This window comes from Salmo salar, chromosome 03 (assembly GCF_965601325.2).
Source record: "Salmo salar chromosome 03, fSalSal1, whole genome shotgun sequence".
Lineage (NCBI taxonomy): Eukaryota > Metazoa > Chordata > Actinopteri > Salmoniformes > Salmonidae > Salmo > Salmo salar.
The window spans coordinates 24,435,422-24,448,373 of record NC_138293.1 but is presented as its reverse complement, the minus strand read 5'-3'; the positions used below and the strand labels follow the sequence as shown (position 1 = coordinate 24,448,373).

Genomic DNA, 12,952 nt, shown 5'->3' with positions numbered 1-12,952 from the left:
AGAAAATCATTTTTTTTTTAAATAAGAAAAACCCTGGAATGAGCAGGTGTGTCCAAACTTTTGACTGATACTGTATATATATTATTTTTATGTGCATTTACCCCTTTTTTGTGATATCCAATTAGTAGTTACAGTCTTGTCCCATCGCTGCAAATGCCGTACGGACTCGGGAGAGGCAAAGGTTGAGAGCCATGGGTCCTCTGAAACACGACGCAGCCAAGCCTCACTGCTTCTTGACACACTGCTCACTTAACCCGGAAGTCAGCCACACCAATGTGTTGGAGGAACACTGTACAACTGGTGACCGAAGTCAGCTTGCAGGCACACAGCCCGCCACGAGGAATTGCTAGAGCGCGATGGGACAAGGACATCCCGGCTAGCCAAAACCTCCCCTAACCCAGACGACACTGTGCCAATTGTGTGCCGCCTCATGGGTCTCCATTCACAGCCGGCTGTGATACAGCCTAGGATTGAACCCTGGTCTGTAGTGACGCCTCAAGCACTGCGATGCAGTGCCTTAGACCACTGCGCCACTTGGGAGGCCCTTAAAATATAATTTCAGTTCATCCAAATCATCTAACCTATCAGTTTCGTCTAACTATTCATCTAACTATTCAGTGTTAAATGCTTATAAAGAATATTTAATGACAACAATGAAATCAAATGTGACAATTATCAGCATGATTTTTTTACGGTTTATGATCCATTTCTGATTTTGACATTGAACATTTTTGAAAGTTAAACCCCCATTAAACACACAGCACGATGGGGTTTGGGTTATTAATGAAATGAACTTAAATCATTTAATTCAACTTAGAATATTTCATAAAAGCTAATATTGCATGAAGGCTGACATTTTTCTTATTAAGGACACATTCAAGTCTCCGCTGTATTGCAAGGCATAATCATTAAAGAAGATATGTTCTTGAGAGATTCAGAATGTACAAATTGTACATCATGAAAATGAAATTAATTAGTAATCCATTCATAATATATAGAAAAACTCTCAATTTGATATAACAACTGAGAGAACATAAAACATTTACTAGCTTAGCTTAAGAGTTCTGATTCTCTGCAAGACTGTCTACTTTTTTCCAAACTTTGACTAGCTAGCTTCTAGTCTAGTTGTATTTTCTATATGATTATGTGAGAATTAGTTAGATTGATAGACAACATTGTGCCATTGGTTGCTAATGTAGGTTAGCTGATACAACTGAGTTTACAGCATACTTTTAAAAATCCCCATATCCTCTTCAATTGAAAACCAACATCCACCCAAAAACCTTAGAAATTGAGTAAGGCTTTCCCTACACATACAGTACTTAAAGAGATCAATTGATAAGTCAGCTGTGATTTGTAGCAAGGCCTTGACATTTTCTATGGCTGTTCCTTTGGATATTTAAAAAAAAAATGTGGATACTACCCTACGGAATAGCCGGAAGAGAGACACAAAAAGAAACCTTTAGCCTTCACAACTATAAACACAATATTTTATTAAATATTTTGGTTTAGATTACTCTAACTGAATTTCCTCTTCCTTCCTTCCTCCCGGGTGGATATGTGTGGTCCCCTTAAATTGTATATCATTACAAACTAAAATGATCTTTTATCATTAATCTTTATTATGTAGCCAGTAAATCTTCAAGTTCAGGGGCTTATGCTTGCATTAATGAATGGGTCACTGCATGTCTGCTTGCCTTATCTGATCTGGATGGCATTTGTGGAGTAAATGAGAGTGGAAAGAGGAAATAGTATTTCCTTTCAAGGGTGTGAGTGGCCATAAAACAAGGTATTATCAGGCACTTAAACCAAAAGTGCAAGGGTCTGAGGGGGTGCCCAAAGGAAAACCGTTGGTAATGTTGTGAAGGACGTCTTGAGTCCAGGCCCCGGCCGGGCCAATTATTTCTGAATTTCTTATGTGATATTTTTTCATTGAAAGTATGAAATGTTTGTTGTTGGAGTTATTCCTTCTGATCGCCTTGCTCTATCGTATCAAACAGCAAATGAAGAGTTATAGTCACATTGTTTCGAGTTTTTCTGATCAACTACATTTTAAGTATCCATAATCTCTGCCTGCTCTTATACTATACCTCTGACCAATAAAAAATACATGTATTTCTTCTACTCACATCTGCATCCAATTTCTTAATGTCATGCCATCGCCATGCCGCCAGTTTTTCCAGAAACTCGATCCCCTTAATTCCCATCTTAACCCTGAATTTACAGCAGCAAGACGGAGCACTAGCATGTTTACTAAACGCTATACTGGTAAAAGGTGTGACGTTCAAAATGTATAGGTGCCGAAGGAAAACATTTAAGACTTTAATTACACCATGGAGTCTAGATTTATTAGTTCAGGCAGGACACTGGAGACTAAGACCTTAATTCAATGGAAATGTGTCACGTCCTGACCATAGTAAGATGTTATTTTCTATGGTAGAGTGTGACAGGGGGTGTTTTGTGTTTTTCTATGTTTTGTATTTCTATGTTTAGTTTCTAGTTTTTCTATTTCTATGTTGTTTTCTTTGGGATGATCTCCAATTAGAGGCAGCTGGTCCTCGTTGTCTCTAATTGGAGATCATACTTAAGTAGGTTTTTTTTTTCCACCTGTGTTGGTGGGTAGTTGTATTCTGTTTAGTCTATGTACCTGACAGAACTGTGAGCTGATCATTTTCGCTTTTGTTATTTTCTTTAGTGTTCTGTGTTAAAATAAATTTAATCATGAGCACTCAACACGCTGCGCTTTGGTCCCCTCGCTGCGACAGTCGTTACAAAACGGGCTGATTATACCACCAGGTATAGAAAAACCCAGACTTGTGGAGTCCCGGTCAACCTAAAGGTTATTTATGTATTTGCTTGTTATGTCAAATCTCCAATAAAATTCAATAGATTTTATGTATTCCCCAGCCTTTAAAATATATATACAGTGGGGCAAAAAAGTATTTAGTCAGCCACCAATTGTGCAAGTTCTCCCACCTAAAAAGATGAGAGAGGCCTGTAATTTTCATCATAGGTACACTTCAACTATGACAGACAAAATGAGAAAAGAAATCCAGAAAATCACATTGTAGGATTTTTTATGAATTTATTTGCAAATTATGGTGGAAAATAAGTATTTGGTCAATAACAAAAGTTTATCTCAATACTATGTTATATACCCTTTGTGGCAATGACAGAGGTCAAACGTTTTCTGTAAGTCTTCACAAGGTTTTCACACACTGTTGCTGGTATTTTGGCCCATTCCTCCATGCAGATCTCCTCTAGAGCAGTGATGTTTTGGGGCTGTCGCTAGGCAACACGGACTTTCAACTCCCTGCAAAGATTTTCTATGGGGTTGAGATCTGGAGAATGGCTAGGCCACTCCAGGACCTTGAAATGCTTCTTACGAAGCCACTCCTTCGTTGCCCGGGCGGTGTGTTTGGGATCATTGTCATGCTGAAAGACCCAGCCACGTTTCATCTTCAATGCCCTTGCTGATGGAAGGAGGTTTTCACTCAAAATCTCATGATACATGGCCCCATTCATTCTTTCCTTTACACGGATCAGTCGACCTGGTCCCTTTGCAGAAAAACAGCCCCAAAGCATGATGTTTCCACCCCCATGCGTCACAGTAGGTATGGTGTTCTTTGGATGCAACTCAGCATTCTTTGTCCTCCAAACACGACGAGTTGAGTTTTTACCAAAAAGTTATATTTTGGTTTCATCTGACCATATGACATTCTCCCAATCCTCTTCTGGATCATCCAAATGCTCTCTAGCAAACTTCAGACGGGCCTGGACATGTACTGGCTTAAGCAGGGGGACACGTCTGGCACTGCAGGATTTGAGTCCCTGGCGGCGTAGTGTGTTACTGATGGTAGGCTTTGTTACTTTGGTCCCAGCTCTCTGCAGGTCATTCACTAGGTCCCCCCGTGTGGTTCTGGGATTTTTGCTCACCGTTCTTGTGATCATTTTGACCCCACAGGGTGAGATCTTGCGTGGAGCCCCAGATCGAGGGAGATTATCAGTGGTCTTGTATGTCTTCCATTTCCTAATAATTGCTCCCACAGTTGATTTCTTCAAACCAAGCTGCTTATCTATTGCAGATTCAGTCTTCCCAGCCTGGTGCAGGTCTACAATTTTGTTTCTGGTGTCCTTTGACAGCTCTTTGGTCTTGGCCATAGTGGAGTTTGGAGTGTGACTGTTTGAGGTTGTGGACAGGTGTCCTTTATACTGATAACAAGTTCAAACAGGTGCCATTAATACAGGTAATGAGTGGAGGACAGAGGAGCCTCTTAAAGAATAAGTTACAGGTCTGTGAGAGCCAGAAATCTTGCTTGTTTGTAGGTGACCAAATACTTATTTTCCCCCATAATTTGCAAATAAATTCATAAAAAATCCTACAATTTTGTCTGTCATAGTTGACGTGTACCTATGATAAAAATTACAGGCCTCTCTCGTCTTTTTAAGTGGGAGAACTTGCACAATTGATGGCTGACTAAATACTTTTTTGCCCCACTGTATATTTGTGATGTCTTCTTATTTCAATACGTTGTAAATAATTTTCCTCTCTCCCTCTTTATAATGTAAATGAGATTACAATATTTAGGGAACTTTGAAATGTACTGCAATGACGCACTTTGCTGCTTTATCAGTGACATGTGGTTAGAGCATTGGGCCAGTAACCGAAAGGTTGTGAGATCGAATCCCCAAGCTGACAAGGTAAAAATCTGTCGTTCTGCCCCTGAACAAGGCAGTTAACCCACTGTTCCTAGGTCGTCATTGTAAATAAGAATTTGTTCTTAACTGACTTGCCTAGTTAAAGGTTAAATAACATTTCCTACTACTGGCATGTATGTCTCTTTAAAAGGGTGGCTCCATGGGTGGTGGTGCACGGTGTTAGAGGTTGCTTGTTGTTCCCTCTGCCTCTGGGCTAAAAGAGAGCTGAGGACATGTGTCTCGACTTGCAGGAGCTCACCTGCGGCTGAACATGGAACACAAGGTAACTCATCCATTATGGATGATGTTCAGGCAGAGAAGCAAAGGGCACTGTGGTCACCTTGTGGCAGAGGGAGCACACCAGTAACTTGAAACTTTGAAACACAATTGCAAAACAAGTATGTAATACATTAAAGAATCTTTGCAGGAGAAAAAAAACCAAGTCTTTCAATCACATTTAGCCCCTTATCACTTCAGCTGGAATGGCCACAAGGCGAGGGAAATCCCCCTTCTGGTGACAAAACTGAGTTTGGAGCAGTTCAGTGAATTTGCATGTCTATGAGATTGAACTGTGCATGACAGTGTAGAATCCTGGCTGTGTAGAATCCTGGCTAGAATCGTTGGCCATCGAGCCATCCTGGTGGCTGCGGCGTATGGCGGAACAATGGAAATGGCTCAATGACAGGTGTGGTGTAGAGAGAGAGTGGCAGTTGGTGGGAGAGAGAGTGCTGGGGCTGCACGTATCCACAAGGAGCTAACGAAGTGATGCAACGCTGGATTTATAAGGCCGCCCTCCAACCGAGCCACAAGCTGTAGCGAGCGAGGCCGGAGCAGGAGCACAGCGCAGCAGCCATCTGTTGCTAGGTCTGTCCTATCTGCATGCTAAGCCTTTCACACCTCCACAAGAGCTTTGTGAATGTATTGTCAAGCAGCAATTAGCATGAGTAGATAGCAAGGGGAATAGAAACAGGGAAACAACGACCAAATGGATGTTACATTTAGATTTGGAGGAAAAAATGGGATGGTAAAAACAAGGTTACCGGCAGACCACCATTGCACACAAAAAATTTACTGAAATTAAATATGAAAATGTTGTCCTCTTTCAGTCTACTTTTTCATTGTGTACTAATGCATGCAAACCATGCAGAGGAGACTCAAGGTCAGTACATTATTTGACATGTGTCTGTGCAATGTACCTAATTGGAAAGTAAATAATTGGAAAGTAACATCCTTGTTAAAACCTGTCTGGGCTAGGGGGCAGTATTTTCACGGCCGGATGAAAAACGTACCCAATTTAAACAGGTTACTACTCTGGCCCAGAAACTAGAATATGCATATTATTAGTAGATTTGGATAGAAAACACTCGGAAGTTTCTAAAACTGTTTGAATGGTGTCTGTGAGTATAACAGCACTCATATGGCAGGCAAAAACCTGAGAAAATTCCAAGCAGGAAGTGGAAAGTCTGAGAATTGTAGTTCTTCTTTTGATTCTCTATCGAAACTACAGTGTATGTGGGGGACGTTGCACTTCCTAAGGCTTCCATTGGCTGTCTAAAGCCTTCAGAAAGTGGTTTGAGCATTTTTCTGTCACTCGGCAGATAATAGGAGCTCAGTTTCTGAGTGGACTGCCTGGCAACAAAGGGATTGGATATGCTCGGTCCCGCGAGCGCACCCCTCCTTCTTTTTCTTCTTGAATGAATATGCTATTGTCCGGTTGGAATATTATCGCAATTTTACGTTAAAAATACCATAAAGATTGATTTTAAACAGCGTTTGACATGCTTCTAAGTAGGGTAATGGAACATTTTGACTTTTTGTCTCTCGTTCCGCGCTCGCGCGTTATGCCTTTGGATAAGTGATCTGTACGCACGAACAAAACGGAGGTATTTGTACATAAATATGGATTATTTCGAACAAAAACGACATTTCTTGTGGAAGTAGCAGTCCTGGGAGTGCATTCTGACGAAGATCAGCAAAGGTAAGAGAATATTTCTAATACTAATTCATAGTTTAGGTTGCCCCGAACTTGGCGGGTGTCTGAATAGCTCGCCGTGATGGCTGAGCTATGTACTCAGAATATTGAAAAATGTGCTTTCTCCGTAAAGCTATTTTAAAATCTGACGCAGCGGTTGCATCCAGGGGTAGTCTATCTATAATTCTTAAAATAATTGTTATATATTTTGTCAACGTTTATGATGAGTATTTTTGTAAATTGAGGTGCACATTCACCGGACGTTTTGGTGGGAATACATTTTCTGAACATCACGCGCCAATGTAAAATGCTGTTTTTGGATATAAATATGAACTTTATCGAACAAAACATACATGTATTGTGTAACATAATGTCCTAGGAGTGTCATCTGATGAAGATCGTCAAAGGTTAGTGCTTCATTTAGCTGTGTTTTGGGTTTTATTGACACGTCCTTGCTTGGAAAATGACTGTGTGATTATTTTTGTCTATGTACTCTCCTAACATAATCTAATGTTTTGCTTTCGCTGTAAAGCCTTTTTGAAATCGGACAATGTGGTTAGATTAACGAGAAGTTTATCTTTAAAATGGTGTAAAATAGTTGTATGTTTGAGAAAGTTGAATTATGACATTTTGTTGATTTTGAATTTTCCGCCCTGATATTTCACTGGCTGTGTCCCCAAGGTGGGTCCCACCTAGCCCATAGAAGTTAAACATCATGATCAAACATCACAATAAAACACCCACCCCCCCCATTCCAACCCCAGCCAGCAGAGTAACGTACCATGACAGAGATGTGGAGGATGCGTAGCTCCTCCTCGGCAGAGTCGCTGGCAGGGTCGTCTGTGGCGGAGAGGCCGGGGAGGTTCTGGCTGCCATCTTGGTGGTGGATATGAAAGAGCAGCGTGCCGTTTTCCAGCCACTGTTGCCGCCATCGCACCAGAGGAATATCCTCAGAGTTTCCCGTGATCTCTGCCAGTCAAACAGGACACACAGATAATGGATGAGTCAGTGACGATGCATTTTCAACAATTCATTTCACAAGCTTATCATATGAGTGAGCGAGGAGTATGGTACCTGGGTTAGGAAGCATATTATACTGAATTATCAGTGCATAACAATTTCTGAAATCGTATGCCCTTTTACGAAAACCCATTACATTCTTTGCCAGCAGGGTAATAACTATTACCCTAGTATCTATTACCTGTGTACCTATACACTGAAACATTCAGTTCCTTAATTGTGATCTAACTGAATGCTTTTAATTGAGTGAGTGTACTGTAACTAGGTTTATCTGACACTGATTACTGATGGTACTGTGCCGCAGCAGAATGGGACCTCCCAGTAAATAAGATTTAGGGGCTAGATTTAACCTAGATGCAAATGATCTGACAAAGTGACAGGGCACTTTTTACGCAGAGAGTTCCCTCCAGGGTCTGGTTCAGCATGAGAGTGTTATTAATGAGCCCATTGCTTCCCTCTCTGCATGGGACCACCAACCAACCAGCACAATTAGTGTACCACTATTATTTGTGTACCCCCTCTAATTGCACCATAATAATAATAATAATAATAATAACAATAACTGGATGGTAACTTTACAAGTAAAGTTGTGGGGCTTGCTTTGGCTCTTTAAATGTATTTTTGTGGTAATGGAAGAAGATAAAAAAGTTGTACTTCACTATTTAAAGCAAAGCAGTTACATACACTGTAGTTAGTTAAATGTAGTAAAATAATTGGTCGGATTACTTTGATAGACTACTACATCAACCAGATTACTTTGGATTGTGGGGCAGTTAGATTGAAGAAATGTCTAAACTACAGTAGTTGCGTGTGAAAACTGAAAGAAGAAAGATGTAACCCAAAGAGATCTTCTGTCAGAAGATGGGAATTAAAGGTTGGATCATGTGGACCAAACTCTTAGGAAAGCAAAGCAACTCTGAATCACTCATGATGTGGGTTTCAGATACATAGATGCACTATTTACTTTTGTAAAACATTCAGTGTAAATTAAGTTTGATTTTAGTTGAATGATGATTAGAAAGTTTTAAGCTATACTTTGGGGAGAGAAATATGATGGTGAATCTATTGATGACAACTGTTTAAAAGTATTTTTGTGGTAGTTGAAGAAGTATGTAGAATAGGTTCATATGTAGACCTACTGATAGCTAGCTGTAGTTCTAAATAATAAATAAACTCTTTAGGCTAACAGTGATCACTGAAAAGTACATTTCCTGAAGAAAATGTGGTGTGCTTGCAAGCTTGTTTTAAAGTCGATATGTTTTTTAAATAAGTTATAGTAGTGGTAGTGACTGCAGTAGTAATGGTGGTGAAAGATTACAGTTTAAAAAGTAGGGAGATGAAAATATTTATTGATTGATTGATTGATTGGTGGATAAGATAGCCTGGACATTTGAAAGTTGGTTTGGTGTCTCTAGCATCAAAACTATGAAATAACACATATGGAATCATGTAGTAACCAAAAAAGTGTTAAAAGTTCAAATAGCCACCCTTTGCCTTGATGACATCTTTACACACTCTTGGCATTCTCTCAACCAGCTTCATGAGGAATGCTTTTCCAACAGTCTTAAAGGAGTTCCCACATATGCTGAGCACTTGTTGGCTGCTTTTCCTTCACTCTGCGGTCGGACTCATCCCAAACTATCTCAATTTGGTTGCGGTCGGGGGATTGTAGAGGTAATTTCATCTGATGCAGCACTCCATCACTCTCCTTGGTAAAATAGCCCTTACACAGCCTGGAGGTGTGTTGGGTCATTGTCCTGTTGAAAAACAAATGACAGTCCCAATAAGCCCAATCCAGATGGGATGGCGTATTGCTGCAGAACGCTGTGGTAGCCATGCTGGTTCAGTGTCACCAGCAAAGCACCCTCACACCATAACACCTCCTCCTCCATTGTTTAAGGTGGGAAATACACATGCGGAGATCATCTGTTCACTCACACCGCATCTCACAAAGACACAGTGGTTGGAACCAAAAATCTCAAATTTAGACTCATCAGACCAAAGGACAAATTTCCATTGTCTAATATCCATTGCTCGTGTTTCTTGGCCCAAGCAAGTCTCTTCTTCTTATTGGTGTCCTTTAGTAGTGGTTCCTTTGCAGCAATTTGACCATGAAGGGCTGATTCACACAGTCTCCTCTGAACAGTTAATGTTGAGATGTGTCTCTTACTTGAACTCTGTGAAGCATTTCGTTGGGCTGCAATTTCTGAGGCTGGTAACTCTAATGAACTTATCCTCTGCAGCAGAGGTAACTCTGGGTCTTCCATTCCTGTGGCAGTCCTCATGAGAGCCAGTTTCATCATAGCGCTTGATGATTTTTGCGACTGCACTTGAAGAAACTTTCAAAGTTCTTGCCAATTTCCAGATTGACTGGCCTTCATGTCTTAAAATAATGATGGACTGTCGTTTCTCTTTGCTTATTTGAGCTGTTCTTGCCATGATATGGACTTGGTCTTTTACCAAATAGGGCTATCTTCTGTATACCTTCCTACCTTGTCACAACACAACTGATTGTCTTAAACACATTAAGAAGGAAAGAAATTCCACAAATTAACTTTTAAGAAGGCACACCTGCTAATTGAAATGCATTCCAGGTGACTACCTCATGAAGCTGGTTGAGAGAATGCCAAGAGTGTGTAAAGCTGTCATCAAGGCAAAGGGTGGCTATTTGAAGAATCTCATATATAAAATAGATTTGTTTAACACTTTTTTGGTTACTACATGATTCCATATGTGTTATTTCATAGTTTGATGTCTTCACTATTATTCTACAATGTAAAAAAAGTTAAAGTTAAAATAAAGAAAAACCCTTGAATGTGAAAACTGAAAGAAGTGCGATGAGAAGTGATCGGGTGAAATTTGAAGCGAGTGAACCCAGACAGCTTCACTCTATCCAATAAGAGCAGCAGGATCAACGTATAGCCCGCCCTTCTCTTTATAGACAGGAAAACTAGCCAGTTGAATATTTTGGACATGGAGCACAATCCTGAGAAGGAGGTCGATGTGTTGTCGCCTTGGCTGTCTCACCTTCATCACATTTTTTGCCAACTCTGCCATGTGCTCCTCTGTGTCTGTGAGTATCCATAGCAATGCCTCCAGTTTGGGCAGCTCCTATTACTGCATGGTCGGAACAAGAAGCACAAGCATTTCGCTACACTTGCATTAACATCTGCTAACCATGTGTATGTGACCAATAAAATGCAATTTGATTTGATATTTGATGAGACATTAGAGAGCAGTTAGCTGACGATAGCTAGCTACTTTTCATCACTCTAAACTCCGATAAACAGCTGCAACTTTGGTTGGTAGAAGATATTTATGTTCAGATTTTTTTATTTAAATAGAACAGCAGTAGACAGAGATTTCATCTGCTAAACATTTTAGTCTAACTTCTTGGGGGAGTGGTCAAAATGGCAGTTTCTAAGAGTTCATAGAAAACATACTTGATTCAGTTACTAAAACAGGTGTAACGTTTGATTGGTAAGATATACTTTGTTCCAATGCCAGATTTGAATAGCAGAGAAGTAGACCAAGATGTCATACCCTCTTGAGTTTTTATTCAAAGTCATGGAAAAGTTGTTAACATTTCAAGATTATGTTATAATACTGTTTTTGCATCAAATGGTTGTTTTATGCAACAGAATAGTTTTTTTTTTACAACACTATCATCTGTGTGTGTGGACTGAAAGTGGGCCTCTGGGAGATTTAACATTGACAGTAGATTCACGATGGATTAGTGATAAGACAACATTCCATTCTACGATTAGTGTCTGTGTGCCTGTCTGTCAGTAACAGGGAGAACCAATCTCCAGTTTCTTTAAAGAAAGGATTTAGTATTCTAGGTTGCATAAGTATTTTTGTACAAGCAAGCAGTAAATGAACTAGAGACAGATTTTTGGCGCCATGTAAATCTTGATGTCTGTTGCATGAGAGCAAAATGTACCTTTATATAAATTCTCTCATCTGTGATTTGTCATGAACATCCAGGAGGATGGACTGTGCTATAAAATGCTGTGGCTTAGTACTGCTGGTTGGGCTCTCAACGAATCACCTAAGGGAGGGTCGTTGACAAGCTCCAATACTGCAATAATTAAATAATAAAGTTGACTTGTTTTGAATGCATTTTAAAGTCTCCTTTTAATTAGAATAATTCCACGACAAAGGTTTAATTGGTAAGAGATATTTTTGTTCCGACTTCAGATTTCAATAGCAAAGAAGTAGACGAAGATGTCATAGCATCTTACTTTTTGTATAACGTGTTGGGAAAGTGGTATAAATGTCAGTTGTTTATAAAAAGTTTGAGGAAATGTCTTTGACACGGTTAGTTAAACAGCTGTATCGTTTGATCGGTATAATATATTTTTGTTCCGAGTTCAGATTTGAAAAGCAGAGAAGTAGATGAAGATTTCATACGCTCTAACTTTTTTAAGTTGTTGGCAAAGTGGTCAAAGTAGCTGATTTGTGTCAAAAGTTGCACTGTTGCATTTACAGTGAATGGAATGTTGGACGTGATGATGTAACAATGGGGCCTTTGGAATGCTGAGGAAATAACATGAAAGTGGATGGAGGGCAAAAAGATGAACAAAAAGCTTAATATTTTAAAATGTATAAAAAATATCAAAAAGTTGCGTACAGGCACACTATTCCAGACGGATCTGCACGTTTCAAGTTTGAATGACGTTTCTAGCTTCAACGGTTAAAGATGAGTAGTGTTGAAAAGAATAATAATAACTATAAGTCAGATGTTGAAGATTTAAAGTGGGTTCTCTCGCTTTGCAAGCCCCATTAATAATATTTAACTTGTAAAGTACATTTCCCCAAAATATAGTCAATTCTAGAATACGATCTGTCGAGCAGAGTAAAACGAGTAAGCTTTCACCTGTCCATTACGAATCCGCCATAGGTCTATTCAATTCAGTTCTGCAATAAAAGTTATCAGAGCAAGGAAAAAGGCAGGGAGAGAATCCTGACTACTTGAGGATCTATTTTACGCTGGGTTAATCGTTGCATTAAAATCTCCCCCCACTATGAGATGACTGTCATGGAACTGTAGCAAAGAGTCACTGATGAAAGCCAAGAACATGTTGTTATACTCATTTGGGGGCGTAAATTCAAGCTAAAATAAGTTCCACATGATTCACGGTCACTATTACAAAAACAAATTGTCCACAAGAATCATTCCCTGAGACATCGACAGAGATCTGGAGTTTTCTATCCACCAAGATCAAAACTCCCTTTGACTTGTTTGCAGCGCATGAATGG

General features: G+C 39.7%; 1 protein-coding gene across 9 annotated transcripts in view; it reads right to left on the bottom strand.

Annotated features, from left to right (window-relative positions):
• Positions 1-12,952, bottom strand: part of LOC106599413 (astrotactin-1) — a 282,536-nt gene that overhangs the window by 239,056 nt on the left and 30,528 nt on the right. For all 9 annotated transcript variants that reach the window (XM_045714659.2, XM_014190633.3, XM_014190634.3 and 6 more), the window contains exon 2: positions 7,452-7,639. In XM_045714659.2, coding sequence (XP_045570615.1) covers positions 7,452-7,639 — 188 coding nt within the window. The remainder of the gene's footprint in view (positions 1-7,451; positions 7,640-12,952) is intronic.